Source organism: Athalia rosae, chromosome 8 (genome assembly GCF_917208135.1).
Source record: "Athalia rosae chromosome 8, iyAthRosa1.1, whole genome shotgun sequence".
Lineage (NCBI taxonomy): Eukaryota > Metazoa > Arthropoda > Insecta > Hymenoptera > Athaliidae > Athalia > Athalia rosae.
Window position 1 is genome coordinate 5,879,108 of NC_064033.1, and position 20,174 is coordinate 5,899,281.

The window sequence follows — 20,174 nt, forward strand, 5'->3', positions numbered from 1 at the left end:
AGAAACCGAACCAACGCTACAAGGGTACGCCACATTGGCGGCATCTGCTGCTCTCTTTCGACTATCTTTGCTCCGGCTAACTACCGATTGTCATTTGAAGTACGCAACAAATTTTTGCGCGATTTAAAGTGAAGTGAGTATTGAAGCCGACGAGGTCAATCCCTAAAATTACACTATTTTAAGACTAAGAATTTTCCTTTTGTGTTGTAATACCCGTAAGAATCGACCACATTCGTATGAGGGGCAACCTTTGAGAAATCGAGGAAGGACGTCCTCGCGGATTGTGCTCTGTGAATTCCGTGGAAGAGCGAGATTGCTAACCTTTCCACGTGGAGAGACGAAATGTGCTGGAAAAGTGGCGGTACTGAAAACTATAGTTTATTCTGAGTACTGCGAAAGATTAACAGCTCTCCATTAGTTGTAGAATGGTCTTCTGTAGTGGTGCCCGCCGGCTCGTTTTAAATTACAGCAACGTCGGTACCAGACACGTTAAGAATCCAAGCGCCGATTCGCCCCAGCGATTCTATGCTTCCCTGCCTCGTCTTACACCGCAAGAGGTATGACATTTTCAAACTCCATATCTTATCCGATATCCACTGCTTGTTCCACTAACGAACTTGTCGCACGTTACAGGTCACGACTATCTTGCAAGCCAATGAATTCACCAAAGATTTCGAAGGCCCAGGCTCGATAAAATGCTACGATTCGAATCAACTAGCTTCAAATAATCCCATCGAAGATACGAGATCCGAGGCACAATGTCTTCTCACGAAAGGTACCTGTAGTTTTCAGATTCGATATACCGAAGCACTATGTGCGTGGTAACGAGAACGTAGCTTCCTTATCATCTGAACGTACGATGCAACTTTTTTCCAAGATGGAAAAGTCAAAAATGAGAAATTTTTTTTCTATCAGGCACGTTGTTGGGAGTATTTGACGGTCATGGTGGTGGTGCGTGTGCGCAGGTTATTTCAAAACGACTGTTCCACTACATCTCTGCATGTTTACTCCCCTCTGAGATATTAAAAAAGTATCTGGAATCCATTGAGAATGATAGGAAGTTGGAGCTGATAGAAACTTTCAATGACAAAGTAGAGCTTGTCGCCGAAATCAGAGACTTGTATCACGCCAGTTTTTTTTCGTTTGTCAAAGAACTGGCTGAACATGGAAACGCGAAAGAATTTCAGATGGAAACCGCTCTCGAAAACGCCTTTCTCAGATTGGATAACGACCTTTCTTCGGAAGCGATGATGAAACTGAGTAAAAAAGACGCCGCCAGAACACTTGCTGTCGCAATGTCTGGCGCTGTGGCTGTCATTGCTCACGTAGACGGACCCCATTTACACGTTGCTGGTGTCGGAGATTGCCAAGCGGTACTTGGCGTGCTCTCAGGTTGTGAAATAACTATAAAGCACGTTTAAAATTCGCTATTATTGCTAAATAAAATCTTTTATCATCAGAGAACGACGGGTGGTCCACAAAGATAATGACGGTGGAACACAACTCCGACAATCGTTCGGAAGTGGAGAGGATCCTTTCAGAGCATCCCAACAGCGAGCGATCAACTGTCATTAAAATGGAGCGTCTTCTCGGTCAGCTGGCTCCCCTGCGTGCGATGGGAGACTTCAGGTACAAGTGGACTAAAGAAATATTGCAAAATGTGGCAGTGCCATACCTCGGAGATGGTGCTATACCTCCGAATTACTATACTCCACCTTACCTGAGCGCGAAGCCGGAGGTGCAATACCATCGGTTGACCCCGAGGGATAAATTTCTGATCATCGGAACCGACGGTTTGTGGGACTTGATATCGCCTTTGGAAGCAGTCAGGTTAGTGGGCGAACACATGAGCGGAAAAGTTACTCTGAGTCCGCTCAGGTTGCCAAAAAAAAATATGAAATTGTCCGAGATCAACGAGATGCTACTCCACCGCAAGGAGGGCCTCAAGAAAAAGCCGTTGGACAGTAACGCGGCTACGCATCTTTTGAGGAACGCCCTCGGTGGCACCGAGTACGGAATAGATCACGGAAAACTGTCCCAGTTGTTGACCTTGCCGGGCGAGGTTGTCAGGGTGTTCCGCGACGACATTACCATTACGGTCGTCTATTTCGACTCCGAGTTCTTGAGGCATTGCCCTCCGTGAAAGAAACGCTTCGGTCTAACGTCACGTGATGCGTATTTTCCAGTGTGTACGGGTGTAACGACATCGCATCTCGCAAGTGTTAACTGAGATTTGATCTCGTAACCTTTGGATGTAAATTTGATTATAGCTACAAACTGCCGAAGCGTCTTTCAGTCTCTGCCATGCTTGATCACAGTTATTATTTTATTCCGTTCGTTCGATTTACGTACACTCTACTGGCATGACCTGCTACCCGAGCGCGAGGAGCACGAGGGTTGTAAATAATATGTGTCGGATTGAATCGCAGCTGCTTAACAATTATCGAGGTGCACACTTGGGGTATCGAGCGTAGTGATGTTAGGTATTTATAGACAAAGGATGAATTGTATCGATCGTTGACCTCGACGAGGAAGGCAGTGAGAGTGGTACCTCGACGTTACGGTTTCACTCATACGATGTAGCTTTGAGATTTCAAGGTGTGGTAGTCTTGAAAAGCAGACCCGAAATTTTGTGATATTTTTACAATTCTGATGTTTGTTTACGCGCAACTGTGAATTGTCTAGTTCAAGTAAACTATATACCTTGTTATTTATTTAGTTAACAATAAAAACATAATTTACACGATACAAGTATTATTATGCTTATCATCAACACATCGATATACATCACGAAATATTCAAATGATATTAATTTATAATTTTTATTTGAATATTTAAGCCTATTTATAATTCATTCCTGGTGTGAGTTGAATTTTCCTAGATTAATCGCATGAACTTAAAAAAAAACTAAGAAAAAAAAGCAATATTCGTAATCAAGTAGAAAAATACCTTTGAACGATCGATACTCAAATTGTCTAAGACAGATCTCTAGGATTCTAAACTACACAGGAATCGGGTTTACTACACTCGAGTAGAAGCGAAAAAATGGTAGCTATTTCCGATATAAAAACTGAGGAATCTCCGATTTCACCGGTTGACTCAAGAACTTTTGTAAAATGCATTATCAATAGGTGACAAAATGATTAAATTCTCATAAAATCGTATTATTGATCGATTTCTTTCTTTTCTTTAATTCTGCGTGTTCAATATTTATACACGTGATTACAATTACGAATATACTCAACGACTTCGGCCGTTGATAACTCTTAGCGATATTCATAATTTCAACGACGGACGATATCAGGCAAAATCGAATTTCTTACAAGGAATAGAACGGAAAATCTTGTGAATAATATTTTTGTACAAACGCTGGATCTGTATTTCATCCTAAATCGGAATAAGGCAAGCGTGTATAACTCTGTGTAGTATGTAAGTGTGAAATTCTTTTATTTCTTAAGCCTTAAATGAGATGGCATCTTCAACCTTCTTGGCCAAAGTCTTCCTTGAACTTCTCAAGTTTTTCCATATCGTCTTCGTTCACTGTCGGACGCGTTGTGGCCAGTGATTTCATCATGTCTTTCTAAAATAACCAGCGCAATCATCGATTATAAGTATGTATTTTTAATTGAACGACCGTTATCTTATCTCGAGCGGGTTAGCTTAGGTGACGTTACGAGAGTACTCGATTCTGTCAAAAAAGTGGAAAAATTTATGCCAATTGCAAGATTGTGCGGACTCACCATGGTCACCGGTGGCTCGTACAGTTTATCTCCGTCTACTTCCATCCACGTCATTTCAATAGCACCAGGTGAACCCGGAGAACAAGGGGTGAGAAGATCGTCAACAATTATCGTATTATCCTTCGGCGAGGGTCCACGTACTTTCTTGAAATGGGTCGCCGTTTGGACCTGTCTGACCGGCTGCATAAGCGCGTCTCGAACAATGATGCTTATGTCGGCACCGGAGTATCCCTCGGTGGAAGCAGCTAATTTCTTGAAATCGTCATCCGTCAGAACATGAGCCGTACTGCCAAGGTGGAGCTTGAACATGACCATGCGAGCCGGCTCCTCCGGAAGAGGAATGTAGATTCGCTTTTCGAATCGCCTTCTGATCGCAGAATCCAATACCCAGGGAATATTAGTCGCTCCCAGGACAAGAATCCCCTCGTTGTCGGTACCGACACCTGAAACCAGGTTGCATCAGGATGTAAAGGTTTTCAGAACTCGAGCGGAGCATTTGCGGCGTGCACTTTGTGTATCGAACCTTGCATTTGGACCAGGAATTCGGTTTTTATTCTTCGAGCAGATTCAGATTCGTTGTCCGAACGCGAAGAACACAGAGAATCGACCTCGTCGATGAATATTATACTAGGCCTGTGCTGGCGGGCCAATTCGAATAGATTCTTTACAAGTTTCTCAGATTCGCCGAGCCACTTGCTCACCAAGTCTGAGGACGATACCGAGAAGAAAGTTGAGTTATTTGCCTCGGTCGCCACTGCCTTTGCTAAGAATGATTTTCCGGTACCCGGAGGCTGAAATATGTTTCGTCCAAAGATCAATAACGAACACAGATATTTTCATGGTCATTGTTCAAAATTCAGTTACACGACTTACTCCAAAAAGTAATATGCCTTTCCACGGAATACGTTTCCCGGTAAATAAATGGGGGAAACGTATCGGCAGTATCACCGCCTCTTTCAGTGCTTCTTTTGCTAAATCCAGTCCAGCGACGTCGCTCCATTTCACTTGGGGTTTTTCAATTACTATCGCTCCTTCTAATTTGCTCTGTAATTTCTTTTTTTCAGGATCGCTATCGTCGTCACTGTCTCCACTGTCGCTCTTTTTGTCGTCGCTCTTTGAGTGACTCTCTCCGTCTTTAACTGGTTTTTTCTTACCCTTCTTCAGGTATTCCTTCAATTTTTCGGCTCGGTCCAAGTACTGCAAACACTTTGTTCTGATGCTCTCCTTTGCTCTTTCTCCTTGAGCTTCATCTGAATGAAAAACACGTTGCAAGGAATTAATCAAAGAAAGTGTAACAATCGTAGCAAATTGACTCGCAAAAAACAGCCCCCACAATGCGTACATTTGATCGAATGAAGGAAGTACTCGACACCATGTTCGTAGTGTTTGAGGGCTTCCTCGTAGTTCTTGTTCCGATCTTCTTCGGTGGCCTTGGTCACCAAGTCGATGGCTTTCTGTACAGAAACGTGATGACATAGTTTTGTTAATTCAGCATAGTGCGAATAAGAGTCGGTACCGAGAGATTGTGATTACCTGCAATGTTGTTCCTACTGCCATTTTATTGAGAAATGGCTCCTCCTTAACCTTAGCTCAGCAGAGTGAAGTATGTTGTAATATGAATATAAATTTGAGGTCAACAAAATAATAACTGGTTTGATACACGTGCGATTAAAAACTTGTACGATGATCAACGATCCACTTTGCACACCTTACAAAAACCCGAAGCTTCTCAGTTTTTGATGGTCGAAGCTCGGGGTGCTGTCAAATTTTAACCTTCAAAATTCTACTCTCTGACGTCACCGATGACTCCGGAGGCTCCTAGGAATAGTTTTTAATAGTTGAAAATGGTTCCCTTCGTGTCGCTCTCCTAAAAATCTCTGGGAGAGGCTCGTCGGCCAATCGTAGAAAACATTCGAGTTGCATTCACCAATAAAATATATTTCACTTCCAGTTTTGACTCGAGACGAGGTATGTAGATATCCCTCTCTATCTTCTACACAATTTCTATTCGTCTAGGATTTTACGGGGAAATACGCGAAACGAGAAAGATTGCATTGTGAAAATGCGGCTTGAAATGGTAGCCCCTGTAAATTTGGCTTGAAAAATCTCAACGCATGTGCAAAAGCATCGTGTGAACCACGGAGTTCGAAGAGAACAACCTCGGGTTCGTCGATGGCACTTATACCGTGTTTATCATCGTTTATTGTTTTCATTTGCCGATTAGTGGTGGCATAATTTTTAAAGAAAATAAATTAGTGCACTCCCACAACCGAGCCAAGGCGTCAAGTGAAAGAGAAATGTACGCCCCGCGCAGTTGATAGAAAATTAATCGCTTCCCCTAATAAAGTCGGTGGGTTCGCTCTCGTGGGACACTGCCACTGGATTAACGTAGGTAATATAGCTGAAGAAGTCAACCGAGGAGATTGCTCTACAAAGTACGAAATCATTATTTTTACCACTAACTTACAGCGTAAATACTTTCTCAAACTGTAAATCACCCCGTACACCCAGGGTGTGGCTGACCGGGCCTTTGTTACATTTCTCTTATAGGCTATGTTCAAAATGGCAAGTCCCAGCTCATGATCCTTTTCAAGGTTAGAATTTTCTCCAATCTAGGACCCCGATACGTTTGTACCTTTAACTATTTTTAACTCCTCGTACTGTCATGATCTTACTTCCTGCGTAGAGTCTCATCTGATGATTCTGTACAACGGATCACTAGACCGAAAGAAAAAAGAAATTCTCTTTTTCAAAGTACCGTTAGAATACTCAAAATTTGATATGGCAATTCATAATAACAATAATATTCTTCCCTGACATCTATACCTGTTGTCTTATCTCTAACTCATTTCTAGCTGTTGAAATAACGTAAGAATTCAGCTATGTCTGCCCCTTCGTCGTCGTCCAAGGGGCTGGGAGGGGAAAAACCCGGAGGTACGAGTCCTAGTCCCGTTGAAGGTGTGGAGGGCGTTCCAGGACCAAGTACGTTAGACCCGCTGCAAACTGCTATAGCGCATGACGGCGAGTCCGATGATTATGGAGAGGAAGCTGAAGAAGAAGAAGAAGATAGCACAGATGAAGAAAGTGAGGTAAATATCTTGTGTCCAAATGATATTTCCATCACATTTCTCAATTTAATTACGCAAATCAATCAAGAGCCGTAAACATTACTGTACTTTGGCGTTCGGGTCTGTCGATTAGCTCTGTACTTTTTCCGGACAACTTTAAATTTGTCTTTTTTTTTTACTATCCATCTAGACAAGCGACGGAGGCATGTACTGCGACGCAGAATGCGGCGAAGAGAACGAAAGCACCGATCGTCATACGTTAGCTCTGCAATCGCCTCCGGCATTACCTCCTAGACCCCTCAGTCCTATATTACATACTTGTGTTCCGCTGGACGCAGTTCAGCCTCAGAGGAAACGCAAGAGCGAAGCGGAGTCTTCGTTACCCTGTAAAAAGCTTAACCCAGAGGAAAAGACTTATGTTATGTAAGCGGCAGATTCCTTCTATCTTTTATCGAGTACTCCGAAACGAATTCCTGTGCAAATTGTCTGAAATTCTTTCGTCTTCTTCAAAGGGTTGTGAAACGAGTGGATGACAAAGGGAAACACGTGAGGAGCGTTATCCCCACCAGAGACAATCCTCCTCCGGAGATGAGCAATTGGTTGCTACAATTTCAGGTGAGTTACCGATTGGAAATAATGATCAGGTTGTAAGGTTAATAACCTCGAAAAACATGTCATGTTCACAGAGATGGTCAAATGCGGAGAGAATGTTAGCTATAGACGAACTGATAGAAAGGTGCGAACCGACTCAAGTTCGGCACATGATGCAAGTCATCGAACCACAATTTCAGAGGGATTTCATATCGTTACTGCCCAAAGAGTTGGCATTGTCAGTGTTAGCGTTCTTAGAACCGCGAGATTTATTGCGTGCAGCGCAAACATGCAGGAATTGGCGCTTTCTTGCAGATGACAATCTATTGTGGAAAGAAAAGTGTCGAGCGACAGGGATAGATGACCTTAGGGATCTGCCGACTCCGAAACGTAAAAACAGTCGAAATTCAAACAGTTGTTCCTCGCCGTGGAAGCAGGCGTACATGAGGCAGCATAACATCAAAATGAATTGGAGAACCAAACCAATCCGTCCACCCAAAGTCCTGAAGGGACACGACGACCACGTTATAACCTGTTTACAGTTTTCTGGCAACAGAATAGTCAGTGGCTCCGACGACAATACCCTCAAAGTCTGGTCCGCCGTCACCGGAAAGGTAATCCAATATTCCATCCATGTCGAACTGAGAAATCGAGTAGATACTGATCTTTTCTCTCTCAAAACAGTGTTTGAGGACGCTAGTGGGGCATACAGGTGGCGTTTGGTCTTCCCAGATGTCAGGTACGACTGTAATTAGCGGTAGTACGGACCGTACGCTGAAAGTATGGAACGCGGAAACGGGCCAGTGTATACACACTCTTTACGGGCATACGTCAACGGTGAGGTGTATGCATCTTCACGGAAACAAGGTCGTCAGCGGTAGCAGAGATGCAACTTTGAGGGTGTGGCAAGTCGACACCGGAGAGTGTCTTCACGTATTAGTTGGTCACCTGGCGGCTGTTCGGTGTGTGCAATACGACGGCAAACTGGTGGTCAGCGGTGCCTACGACTACATGGTCAAGGTCTGGAATCCCGAACGAGAAGAGTGCCTTCACACGCTTCAAGGACACACCAACCGCGTTTACTCCCTTCAAGTAAGAATGCACCGATTACTTTGAAAAAATCCTTAGAATTTCTCTGAAACTTCCGAGTCTACCCGTAACTCTTCTTCTTCTCGTTTAGTTCGATGGTGTTCATGTAGTAAGCGGATCGTTAGATACGAGCATCAGAGTGTGGGAAGTAGAGACGGGTGCGTGTAGGCACACTCTGATGGGTCATCAGTCTCTCACGTCGGGCATGGAGCTCCGCAACAATATTCTTGTGTCCGGTAACGCGGATTCTACGGTCAAAGTTTGGGATATTGTCAGCGGCCATTGTCTGCAGACCCTCTCCGGACCTGACAAACATCAGTCGGCTGTCACTTGCCTACAATTTAACAGTCATTTCGTTATAACCTCCTCCGATGACGGAACTGTCAAACTCTGGGATGTGAAGACCGGTGAGTTGAATTTCAAATTAATTTTCTGACGCTTTTTCGTCGTCAGAAATGAAAAAAATCGTCTAGTTACCAGGCGTTCACGTGTTCGTGTGCGTAATATATATCACCTTTTTGATTTTTATTTCTTTTTTTTTATCGACGATGACATTTCAGGGGAGTTCATAAGGAATCTCGTAGCTCTGGAAAGTGGCGGTAGTGGTGGTGTAGTGTGGAGAATTAGAGCAAGCGATACTAAATTGGTTTGTGCCGTTGGAAGTCGTAACGGTACAGAGGAAACCAAATTGCTTGTTCTCGATTTCGACGTGGAGGCAAAATAGTCTTCCCGTCAATGGGAGAGACGACTCCTCTACGTGACCTCTGTACATAATATAATTAGGTAGCATAACCAATCTACTGTACAATGTTCATGTACTACATGGTGTGATTGTGATAAGACTGCATGAAAACACAAATCGTGAAGAATTAAAAAAAAAAACATAAACATAAACAAAATTAACAAGCGTGAACATCGTCGTCACCGGGTAACATAAAAAAATTTAAAAAGAAATTAAAAAAAAAAAATAATAATCTATCGATCGTGGGTCGGAACGTACTGCAGAGTACAAACGTAAAAACAAAGATAAAACCTAAGTTTTCAATCCAACTGCGGAGACGTGTGAAGTGGGGCTAATCGGATTTATTACGCGATATTGGGTAAAAAAAAATAGAACAATAACGATAAAAACTCGGTAATTTCTGTACAGATTCTTTAGTATTCTCCAAGAATTTATTCATGGGCATTTAAATGTCCAGAGAGGAAATAAGATCTCAACAATTTCTAGCACTGATCGTATTAGAATTTCCAGATCAACTAACAGCACTACCTAATATTCAGGTTATTTTGGGGTTAACTTTAAATTCGCACAAGGCACATCTACGGTTACCTGGGCATTCGGTGCACACCATGCCGGACCAGAAGTCATGTTTCTTTACACAATCATGTCAGTCATATTCATCTTTTTCTGGCAGCTAAATCATTCTGACCAATAATCGAACCGATCTATTTTGTCAAACCTCATCTGGCGGAGTAAATTATTCATTTGTTGTGTGTTAAAGTATGACTTGGCAGGAATAAGTGGTGTGTTTTCAAGGAAAGTAAAGAAAAGAGAGAAAGTAACCGTCGTTATTTCACAATTTTCGCCATTGACGTTGAAAAATATCGGTTTACTTTTTTTCCCCCGTCTTTTATCTATTTTTCAAATGAATTGTAAATTAAATATTTTCGAAAGAAAATGAAGAGGTGTGAGTGATTAGGGCATTATTATTTTTGAATGAATTTAGTTCTCGTAATTATTGTTACGTTTTTTTCTTGTTATTATCAATTACTATTTATTTCCGTTGAAATTCATTCGCATCGGGATTTGTAGGTACGAATTATTTAATCAATTGGCAGATCTGCTTGTGAATATTATCGAGAATATTTCTCGGAGAACAAAAAATTTATCCTTTCATTCCATATGAATTCGGGAATGTAAGATGCTATTAGAAATTATAATAATACATTAGTGATCATTTTGTCGACTAATCCAATTGTACAGCAATACATTTCATCTATCGAAAGTGAAGAACAAAAAAAGAGAGAGAAATATAGAAAAATAATAATAGTAGTAATAATAATAATAATAATAGTAATAATAAATAATAACAATAATCATATTTTCCAGGCGTCTAGAATTTATTTTCTAGATATTGTTAGAATATTGAATAAATTAATCCACATACCTTATGCGCATAAAATTGACTGATTAGTAATTTCTCGGCTGCTATAAATTAATCATCACATATTGGAATGAAATATTTTCATTCCATCTAGTGCGTACGTACGTACCATGTGAAATGTACTATGTGAACTGAAGCCTATTCGAGACAACACGATGAATTACGAAATCCTAATGTATGTGCCTAACAAAATTGATAAGAGCTAATAATTGGTAATAATAATAGGTTTTTTGTAAACTTTAATGTATAGTGATGAGTACGTATATATTTTGAAATTCTGTTTTTCAACGTTTCTCTTTTGTTGTTTATTTTTTTTATAAACTTTTGTTTAATGTAATAACGGTGAAATTGTTGATAAATGGCAGAGTTATTTAAAAGAAGATAAAAAAAATGCTCGTAATGGGAGAAAAGAAAAAAGAAATGGGCAAATATTTGTTTATTTGTTTTTTCCTAATTTATCGATTTGTGCCAGTATTAAAATATCTAATCGTGAAAATCTCGAGAAGAATAGTAAAAATTTTATGACAGTAATATTTTTCTCACACAAAAAACGAGAAACAAGGAAAAAAGTGGAAAGTTTCAAAAATCACTTCTCGTAGTTATTTATTTTCAATTAATCACTCCAGGTTTTACCAGCAGCGGTTGCTCAATATAAGAGATACTGGCAGTAATTAACCTTACATAGAAACCTAACTACGTACATTTCTTCCGATATCAAGTAACAAATGATACGCGTTGAAAATTTGAAATAGTTGATAAAAAAGAAAAGAAACAATAACAATGGCGTACGTATTGTGTTGAAAAATTGTTATAAAATGAATTTATGTTATCAACTGTGCTTCGGTCGTGTACCATTTGTGGACCACTTTGTGCTCGTCAGCTTTTTATCCATGCGACTGTTTTTGTCGTGCAAAAATTGTTAAGTCATATGTATCTCTTACTGATAAATCCATGTTTTAACTAGCTAAATATTGTCGGAGATCCAAATAATGTGGAATGAAAGTGAACCAATTTGTTTCAGCTGATATCGGTAGTCACTGTTTTGTAAACGCAGTAAATAATAGGTCTATATCGACCCAGTACGACCTTCGATTCGAATATCTTGTAACAAAAGTCTGTTTCAGTCATGATACAATAAGGATAGTTGTGTTTCTTAACTTGTGCAATACGTGTGTCGAATAGGACATCCACCATACGAATCAATCGTTGTCGATATCTAAAAAATCCCCACTAAAGGCTGATTTTTTAGACGGACAAAATCAATAATCATCGCATTGCATCTTGTTGGTTGTGATATATGTATGATATGATTGAAAACAACTAACAGATCCATGAAAACGCATCTTTACTTGTTGTACCGTGATCTTTCTCCAAGGATCATGTTTTATTTGTATATTGCTCAATAGTTTATATTATAAGAATGTGTTATCTGTTGTATCATTTTTTATAAGAAATAGAAAATGTTGCTGCATTTTATATTTTGCATATTTATTTTCATACGTTTAAATTATCTGGGAAATATTTTTACAGAATTTGAAATACCGAGGGAGTGAAAAAAATTGTGGATTTCAGATTCTCTGGCTTTTCTATGAATTTGGTAGAACAATATCTGGTAAGCGTCGAAATATCACGTTTCCACTATGATCATGAATGTACATTCGTCGCAGTACACGTGTAACACGTTATTACTTTCATTCAGATCTTGGGAGTGTACGGAATAAGAACTACCGCATCTACATCGATAAGACATTACGTTTTCATCGTCTGTAGCTTCTAATTCTCCTGGCGTTATTCTAGCGTAAACCAGTTGGCTCTCGGCTTCGAGTTTCGCCTGCCTAAATTCGACGTCATATTGCCTCCTCAGAGAAGGATCTCTCAAAACCTTCCACGCCTCATCAATTTTCTGAAATTCACCTCCGTTGTCAGCTGTGTTCGAGACCTTGTCCGGATGGAACCGCAGGGCCAGCTCATGGTATGCCTGCTTCAAGTTCTCGTAAGTAGATTCTTGGTCACAACCAAGTATTTCGTAGTAGTTTGAAATTGATTCCTCAGTCATTTCTATCTACAAGAAATATCCGCACAGGTTATGTCGGATTTATAATATTTCCAAAATCCTCATGACGTCCACCCCATACATGTTCGATTGTCACTTCCACACCGTGATGTGATGAACGAAACGTATAATACAGCTGTCTATTTCACCAGCGTAATTAATTTACCACCAAACTTTACATCCATCTATGGTTTGACAGCTGATCACCACACGATGAACTCTCTTTGGTCACCACGTGACACCTGACGGCTCCTAGAGTATAGGTTACGTCCGGCCAGTCGCGCTTGATAGACAAAACAAATGGTTGATGATTTTTATTTTACAACGTGATCCATGATTTTATTGGCGATTGAGTAACCTTATAGTACATGATAAGTATTAAAAAACCGTGACAGTTTATAAATGTTGTGTGTATTGTAAAACTTGGGTACTGCGATAAGCCAGCCTCATTTAAATTTCACCCACTTTGGATCAGAATATCTGCAAAAAAAAATACACACATAAGTAAGTACATGATACATGGGATAACTTCAAGACTTGATCATTTCGTTGCGTATCGGATTAATGAATACCTTAGTGACTAAACCAGCTGCTAGAGTAGTGCCTCCCACACGCAGCATAACTCTGCCAAGTTGTTTAACATCTTTATACAGTTCCATGCAGACGGGGCGCTGAGTTTCTATCTCTACGACAGCGCTAGAATTTTTAGGCAGGCATCGTGGTTTCCTTTTTATCACTTCTCCGGTGCTTTTGTGGAGCTGTGCGACCAACTTTTTTATCACAGCTGGCTCTACCAGAGACTGCTGATGCATGACGACAGGCAACCCTCGAGTAATGGGCGTTTGGACGGCAAATATTACCACGTGTGCCTGGAATCTGGTCGTCGTTGGCACCGGGTGCTGGAGATCGCACAAGATGTCTCCAACCCCGATGATCTGCTGGTCTATACCCATCAGCGTGACAACTAGCTGATCACCGGCGAACGCATTTGTCACAGGCATTTCATCGATCTGCATGCCTGAAAATTTGATCGTATGGATCGTAGAGTGCAGAAAAATACTCTTACAATGGCAGCTGTCAGCTGTTCTAACCTTTCACCGATGCCACTTCGTTATGAGGCAGGACGAGCACCTTCTCGCCAACGGATACCATCCCTGTCTCAACGTGGCCGGAGACACAAAATCCAGTGCCGGTACCCTTGTAAATGTCATCGACAGAAAATCTGAAGGGCTGGTCGACGGGCCGTTCTGGACATTTGAATTGATCGATGACCTCGACCAGGCTTGGTCCCTTGTACCTGGTGAATATTGACATTTTTATAAGCCCAATGACGATTGTAACGGATCGCGAGAACCTCACCATTTGGAAAGACCTTGTTCCTTGGCGTGGGTGACTAAATTCTCTCCCGACAAACCGCTGCACGGAACGAATGTTACCGCTTCTCTGAAACCAGCTTGCTTCAGGAAGACACTCAACTTGTCCACTATTTCGTCGAACCTTTCCTTCGACCACTCGACGGTGTCCAGTTTATTGACGACCACAGCCAACTGGGATATACCTGAAAATAATTTGCGAGCAATCATTATCCTGGTCGGCGATCGTATGATTTTTCATGAACCTCCTCAGCCGGCGACAGTTACCAAGTGAACGCAAGAGCAGAGCGTGCTCTCTGGTCTGTCCACCGCTTTCGAAGCCAGATTCAAACTCTCCACGTGCCGCATCGACGACGAGCAATGCTACGTCAGCCTGAGTCGCGCCTGAGATCATGTTCGGTATGAAGTCCCTGTGACCCGGGGCGTCTAGAAGTGTGACGGACTTGGTGGCCGTTTCGAATTTGGAGTGACCGACGTCCATCGTGATGCCGCGTTCCCTAGGTGAGACAAAAAACGATGTTAAAGGAAACCGCGAAGACATCCTCGAATAGACGAAAGTCAAGAACGCGCCCTACCTTTCTTCTCCAGTTTCGTCGAGCACCCACGCGTACGCGAACGACTGCTTTCCAATTTTCTTGCTCTCCGTTTGGAATTTATGCATCAGTTTCGAAGGCACCTGTCCCAGGTCGCAGAGGAGTCTGCCCAGCAAAGTGCTCTTTCCGGCATCTACGTGTCCCACGACCACCAAATGCAGTTGCTGCTTCGAGCCCCCTCGGACGTTTTTGAACACACCAAGTGCATCCAGTTTTTTTTCGTTCGGTTTCAGTTTCATCTCTTGTTCCAGTGTCGGTCGTTCCAACGCCGGAGACTGACATCTTGGCGTGTTCGATTTGGACGAGACTGGCTTTGAATCTCTTCTCCTGACATCGGGAGAGGTTGGACCCAACGACGGACTCTGCGACCTGGAACCTTCCCCTTTGGCATGGAGAAGATCTCCATCTGCTCCGCTGATGTCAAAACCTTTCACAACCGACCGTGTCGCAGCTGGTACTACTTTCACCGTAGGAGAGAATACCGCAGGTACTGTTGGTTTGGCCGCTAGTTTCTTGCCTATCATAAAGCTACTTATGAGTCTAATGTCCTTCTAATATATCATAGTAAACTGAGTGGTTCTAATATTTTAAAACTAACATAATTTTGGTAAAATAAATCCCAATAAATCTTAAAAGTTTGTGCAACGCTCTTCGCCCGGTAGTGCAATACAAATATTACAAAGATGTATAACTAGTTGAACAAATAAGATCTCATCCGACGGATGAATAGAAAACATTAGTGCAAAAAATCCGATTGATTATCCGGGAAAAGTATAGAAAAAATAAAAAATTGGGTGTTCCGCTCCGAGTATGGCGTGCATTGGTAGGTGTACCGATAACTTTATTGTAATTTTCTTTTAAGATGGATAAGAATTCTGTCGTCCGGAGAGGGATTCGAAAAATCAAATCTTTCTATGACATCAACCTTGGCTTTTCTTCGGATGTAGGGTTTTTTCGTTTTCCACTTTCTGCACAATATTTTTCCGAATAAAGAAGCCACTTCTTTGGAATGCCCGAGCTTAGAACGTCGAAGACTACTCAAATTTAGGTTACAGTCGAACAAAATCTTGGGGGAGTCGTCTCCCGTTGGTTCTGGAGTTCGAGTGTTCAAATAAATGTCAAGCGTAGCTATATCTTGATTAGAATTTTCTGGTGTCTTTGGATTTGAATTTTCGTTACGCGCTAATGGAGTAGGAAAAGTTTTCCTCAAAGCTGTGCTCAAATCTATTACCCAGTCTTCCGGGGATGGGGTTCTCGTATTTTGAACTACGAGCTTTCCAGCATCGAGGTTAGTATCGTCTTTCGGATCTTTCCTATTAATAACTGGAGTCGAAATGTGTAAGTCGTGAAGATAGGAGTCTAAAGTAGCATCGTCGTTGCTATTTTGCTGACCATGTGGGCTGTCGGTCGTATCTCTCAACTTAATCTCGCGATGAGAAATTGGAGGCTGATTTTTTGTCCACAGTTTCGGGATCACAAAACTAGTACTTGGCGAGCCTGCTACTGGGCTACTTGTTCCTCCGATACCGCCAGAGGTGCATAAATGATGAGCGGTTAAATCGGCCAACGAACCAAAAACTTGGGTGTTAGTATTGTTTTGAGGACATGAAGCGGGCAGTTTTGTTGTTTTAATAGAGTCACGGTCCGATAAGTTTTGTCTTTTGTTAAATTGAAATTTGGGAATAACGATGCCAGTGGGAACGTGGGAAGCTATCAGATCACTAAGAGCGTTGAAAGTAGGAACTGAGCAATCTTACCTTACCGATGACGTTACGAATACAGCACATGAAAAAAAAAAACAAACACAAGGTCATATAGTTGTCAGGCATGTGCTTGAGATTTCAGTTTTAAGCCATTTGAAAAAAACATTATATGCTAATTCATGTGAAAAGATTGAAATATACCTTGAGGGAGGTCGTCTCCGTTTTTGGTGGGCACTCGCTTGTCTGTAAATAATATTTTGTTTTTAAAGATCCATCCCGCGTGATGCGGAGAAAAGATACGTACCAGATGGAGAAATCGTTGAGGTAGCTGCAAGAACAGCTTCGAGGGCTGCTTCTGAGTTAAAATTATGCTGGAGAATTTTCTCTGTGAGTATTGACTCAGGTATGGAATCTCCCACTACGTTTTTAATAACTTCGATGCAAGACTCCAATTTTTTAGCATCGAGGATGGAAAGTTCCGGTCTCTTATAGCTCGAGGGTGGCAACGTCTCCTCCTGTAGCTCATCCTCCTCTGCTATGTCATCTTCCGTAATGTAGGATGAAATGTTATGCTGCTTGTTGCGGTCGAAGAGAAACTGTTCAGCTATAATCCGTAAAAACCTCTAAGTACTTTGTCAAGATAATATCTGACGGATGGAAGGTGACCGAATACATTGGAAAATTAGATTAGGGTTGAATTATCATTTACACTCACCACCTGGAGAGACGCAGTAATCATCTTCAACGGAGTGTCCATAAACATCGTCGTATCCGTCGTATTCTGCGGAATGACAATGACATTTGAATAGGAATAAATAGGTAGGTATATGCGTAGACAGTCTTATGGAGCTGAAGAAGAGTTTGACGAATTAACCTAGATAGTATTTACCATCAGAATAATTCATGGAACGAACGTTCCTGTGTCGAGACATTATTTGGTATAGCTTAAGTCATTCTCAGTCACAAATTAAATCATTGAAAATAGTAATCTGGAAACTCCAAAATCCTTCAACTGTACGATAAAAACACGAATTCCATACGGATGTAACGTCAGCGATAAAAAATATCAGACATTTTTGACATCCTTGGTCTGAAATTCTTGTCAACTATTGTCCAATCTTTACAGTTGGTAGCTCTTAGTTGGACGTTCATCCCTATATGGGGTGGTGGATGTAGTAAACGTGTTTCGGAACACGTCGTCAACCCCACCCATCGCCTATGACAAATGCAACTTTTACTTCCGGTTGCGTTTTGCCTCTGTGCGAGATTTTTTGGGTTTAGCAGTATCGTCGCGTAGTGCCTGTGTTATCCTATTTCATCGGTCGCTATTCTCAATCGTAATTGCAATTTGCAGATCTATATCTCCGAGGGATATATTTTGTTTGTCGTATGTCCATCCAGAATCTTAACACATTCGGTAAGTATTTGACGTTTATTATCTGAATTTCTAAGTGCCACAAGACGTTTTATTCAAAATGGCGGTGGCGTCTTGACTTGCGTCATTCTGCGCACAAATCCTTGGTCCGCCGTCAGAATTAATTAAATGTTAGCCATCGACGTATAATCATTTTCTCCATCTTCTCAACCTGACGGCGATCCGTCAATGACACTCTTTGACCACTGCATATTCTATATTTAACGCATTTCGAGTAAACTTTGTTGTTTTTTTCTTTCCCCCCCAGACCCCTTTGCAGATGCAATCAAGGGTTCAGATGATGATGTCCAAGACGGTCTCGTGCATATAAGAATTCAACAGCGGAATGGTCGTAAGACCCTAACCACGGTGCAAGGGCTCTCTTCGGAATATGACTTGAAAAAAATTGTACGGGCATGTAAAAAGGTACAGTCACAACTGCATTCCAAACATTTCTAACTGTCACCCGTCTATGATAATCATTTCTATATTTAGAACTGACGTACATATATTTTTCACCTTGCGGCGCAAATCATCTCATTTTATATGGTTTTACAATTAAACAATGCAATATTTTTGTCGCCCCCTAAATAACTGCTTGTATAAAGTTTGATTATTTGACATCGTCTATTTCCATTATCTCCAAGTTGGCATTAAATGAAAATTATGGCACCTAGGTTCTGTGAACGTCACAAGGGTATTCATATTCGATGACCTTGTTTTTCGTCGAATTTTGCGAGCGCTTTTTCAGAAATGCAAATGTTTGAAAATAATGCCTTTGTTACCGGATTCTCTTTTCTTCCCCGTTTCTCGAACCGGTACAAACATTTCCGATCTCTAGTGAAGTATGAAGCTGTCGACACGTGCGATATTCTAAAATTTTTTCACGAATTCCGGCTCCTCGACATGGTCTACCTCCGTTCGAAGTCATTAATTTGGATGCGACAGGTTCACTCGAGTGAGGGAAAGAAGAAAACTGCGATACTAACGAACACTTGGTGACGTTTTATTGCAGGAGTTCGCCTGCAATGGGACAGTAATCGAGCACCCGGAGTACGGGGAGGTGCTGCAGCTGCAGGGGGACCAGCGAGAGAATATATGCCAGTGGCTAACGAAATCCGGTCTGGCGAAGCCTGACCAGCTTAAGGTACATGGTTTTTAACAAACCAGCCACCCATGCCACTACCTAAGAAAACTCGACTACCACCACCATCGCCGCCAGCAACACCTCGTCATCTTAAATTATCTGTATCAGTCGCTACTACTTGTTGATACTTCGTGGGATATCCTATTATATACGAATATATATTTCAATAAAAAGATATATAACAGTATACCGTATAGGCATACGAATCAAACGTTTTTGTAATATTATAGGAAGCAATATTTTTCAGCCTTATGTTAGGTAATCCGCTAAACTCTTTTATCACATATTAAATATAATTGTAGAAGAATTTGAAAATAATTATTAATACGGAAGATAGGTACAGATACTGATAGAGCGCAACGGATGGATTATTGTTTTGGTACTAGGTAATATGTATCTGGGTGCAATTGACGTGTTCAGAGAGGATGCGGATTCTCGTTTTAGGTGTCAGATTGGATTCTCATGTAACTCAGTTTATTTTTTATTGTTTTTTCTTATTTTTTTTCTTCTCTGTATACAGTAAGGACAACAAACTATTAGTTTGTGCTTGATGATGTCAGTTGTTTTCAATTTTCGTGCCTTTGATTCCATAGTGATTGTATTATTTATTAAAATATAATATTTTAATCAATAATCTACAGCCGTTGAGTTTACTCACACTTATTATTTTAGTTTCCAACATTGTACAATTTTTTTTTTTTTTTTTTTTTCTTTCTTTATTTATATATACTGTATCGAGTATCATTACAAATCAAGTTAATAAAATGATCAATTAAAAAAAAAAAAACAAATGAAAATATTAAAAAATGCAGTATTGAGTATTGACACTGGAATTGTTTGAATAAAATTGTGGATGTTCTAGATAAATAAATGATAATTGAATAGTTTTTCATTCCGAATGTTCATTTGCCACCGAATTATTTATCCATCCAAAGGATCATGGAAACGATACGGGATGGTACCAAGCTGATAAACGATAAGTGATAAAACAGGTGAATTATGTACAAGCAAAGTTGTACGACGAAGAGCATTCGCCCTCGTTACAGTAATTGTTGGAAACTTGTAATCAATTGTTCGGTCATTTGAGCATGTGACTGTATTGTAATTGATAACAAGAAGATGTAAAGAAAATGGATTCTAAATTGTGCACGCATGTGTGCGTTGTTCCAATGTTCGTAATATTTCCTTAGCGATATCTGCCAGATTTCTGGAATGCGAAAGTATGAAAAAATTGAATC

The 20,174-nt window shown here is 40.9% G+C and overlaps 6 protein-coding genes across 13 annotated transcripts; 3 read left to right on the forward strand and 3 right to left on the reverse strand.

Annotated features, from left to right (window-relative positions):
- On the forward strand, nt 1-2,748 carry LOC105686682 (pyruvate dehydrogenase [acetyl-transferring]-phosphatase 1, mitochondrial). 3 transcript variants are annotated; one of them, XM_012401731.3, is made up of 5 exons: nt 1-133; nt 221-557; nt 634-775; nt 916-1,392; nt 1,461-2,748. In XM_012401731.3, exons 2-5 carry the CDS (start codon nt 426-428, stop codon nt 2,141-2,143), a joined length of 1,434 nt encoding a protein of 477 aa, XP_012257154.2. In that variant the 5' UTR covers nt 1-133; nt 221-425; the 3' UTR covers nt 2,144-2,748. The 3 variants fall into 3 exon arrangements, with proteins under 3 accessions (XP_012257154.2, XP_048515267.1, XP_012257156.2); XM_048659310.1 differs by lacking the exon at nt 1-133 and having other exon boundaries at nt 140-361; nt 419-557; XM_012401733.3 differs by lacking the exon at nt 1-133 and having other exon boundaries at nt 140-557; nt 1,153-1,392.
- LOC105686684 (vacuolar protein sorting-associated protein 4) lies at nt 2,692-5,683 on the reverse strand. Its single transcript, XM_012401734.3, has 6 exons — nt 5,274-5,683; nt 5,083-5,194; nt 4,614-4,990; nt 4,264-4,531; nt 3,741-4,183; nt 2,692-3,580 (listed from the first exon to the last, which is right to left on the reverse strand). The coding sequence occupies exons 1-6, from the start codon at nt 5,295-5,297 to the stop codon at nt 3,479-3,481; spliced, it is 1,326 nt and encodes a 441-aa protein (XP_012257157.1). The 5' UTR covers nt 5,298-5,683; the 3' UTR covers nt 2,692-3,478.
- On the forward strand, nt 5,606-12,129 carry LOC105686208 (F-box/WD repeat-containing protein 7). 6 transcript variants are annotated; one of them, XM_048659301.1, is made up of 9 exons: nt 5,770-6,175; nt 6,291-6,334; nt 6,596-6,829; nt 6,999-7,231; nt 7,321-7,423; nt 7,495-8,013; nt 8,084-8,491; nt 8,580-8,895; nt 9,049-12,129. In XM_048659301.1, the coding sequence occupies exons 3-9, from the start codon at nt 6,623-6,625 to the stop codon at nt 9,210-9,212; spliced, it is 1,950 nt and encodes a 649-aa protein (XP_048515258.1). In that variant the 5' UTR covers nt 5,770-6,175; nt 6,291-6,334; nt 6,596-6,622; the 3' UTR covers nt 9,213-12,129. The 6 variants fall into 6 exon arrangements, with proteins under 6 accessions (XP_048515259.1, XP_048515258.1, XP_048515257.1 ...); XM_048659302.1 differs by lacking the exons at nt 5,770-6,175; nt 6,291-6,334 and adding an exon at nt 5,606-5,708; XM_048659300.1 differs by having other exon boundaries at nt 5,771-6,175; nt 6,291-6,829.
- On the reverse strand, nt 12,121-12,935 carry LOC105686671 (dnaJ homolog subfamily C member 24-like). The gene has a single exon (XM_012401711.3). The coding sequence runs from the start codon at nt 12,707-12,709 to the stop codon at nt 12,281-12,283; it is 429 nt and encodes a 142-aa protein (XP_012257134.1). The 5' UTR covers nt 12,710-12,935; the 3' UTR covers nt 12,121-12,280.
- Nucleotides 12,936-13,017: 82 nt separating this feature from the next.
- Nucleotides 13,018-17,464, reverse strand: LOC105686669 (protein HBS1). The gene is made up of 10 exons (XM_012401710.3): nt 17,265-17,464; nt 17,091-17,156; nt 16,680-16,979; nt 16,577-16,618; nt 14,655-15,189; nt 14,347-14,576; nt 14,066-14,264; nt 13,798-14,003; nt 13,279-13,724; nt 13,018-13,186 (listed from the first exon to the last, which is right to left on the reverse strand). The coding sequence occupies exons 1-10, from the start codon at nt 17,305-17,307 to the stop codon at nt 13,178-13,180; spliced, it is 2,076 nt and encodes a 691-aa protein (XP_012257133.2). The 5' UTR covers nt 17,308-17,464; the 3' UTR covers nt 13,018-13,177.
- A 149-nt stretch (nt 17,465-17,613) lies between these two features.
- On the forward strand, nt 17,614-19,823 carry LOC105686235 (eukaryotic translation initiation factor eIF1). Its single transcript, XM_012400876.3, has 3 exons — nt 17,614-17,792; nt 18,058-18,215; nt 18,805-19,823. Exons 1-3 carry the CDS (start codon nt 17,765-17,767, stop codon nt 18,949-18,951), a joined length of 333 nt encoding a protein of 110 aa, XP_012256299.1. The 5' UTR covers nt 17,614-17,764; the 3' UTR covers nt 18,952-19,823.
- Nucleotides 19,824-20,174: the final 351 nt, after the last annotated feature.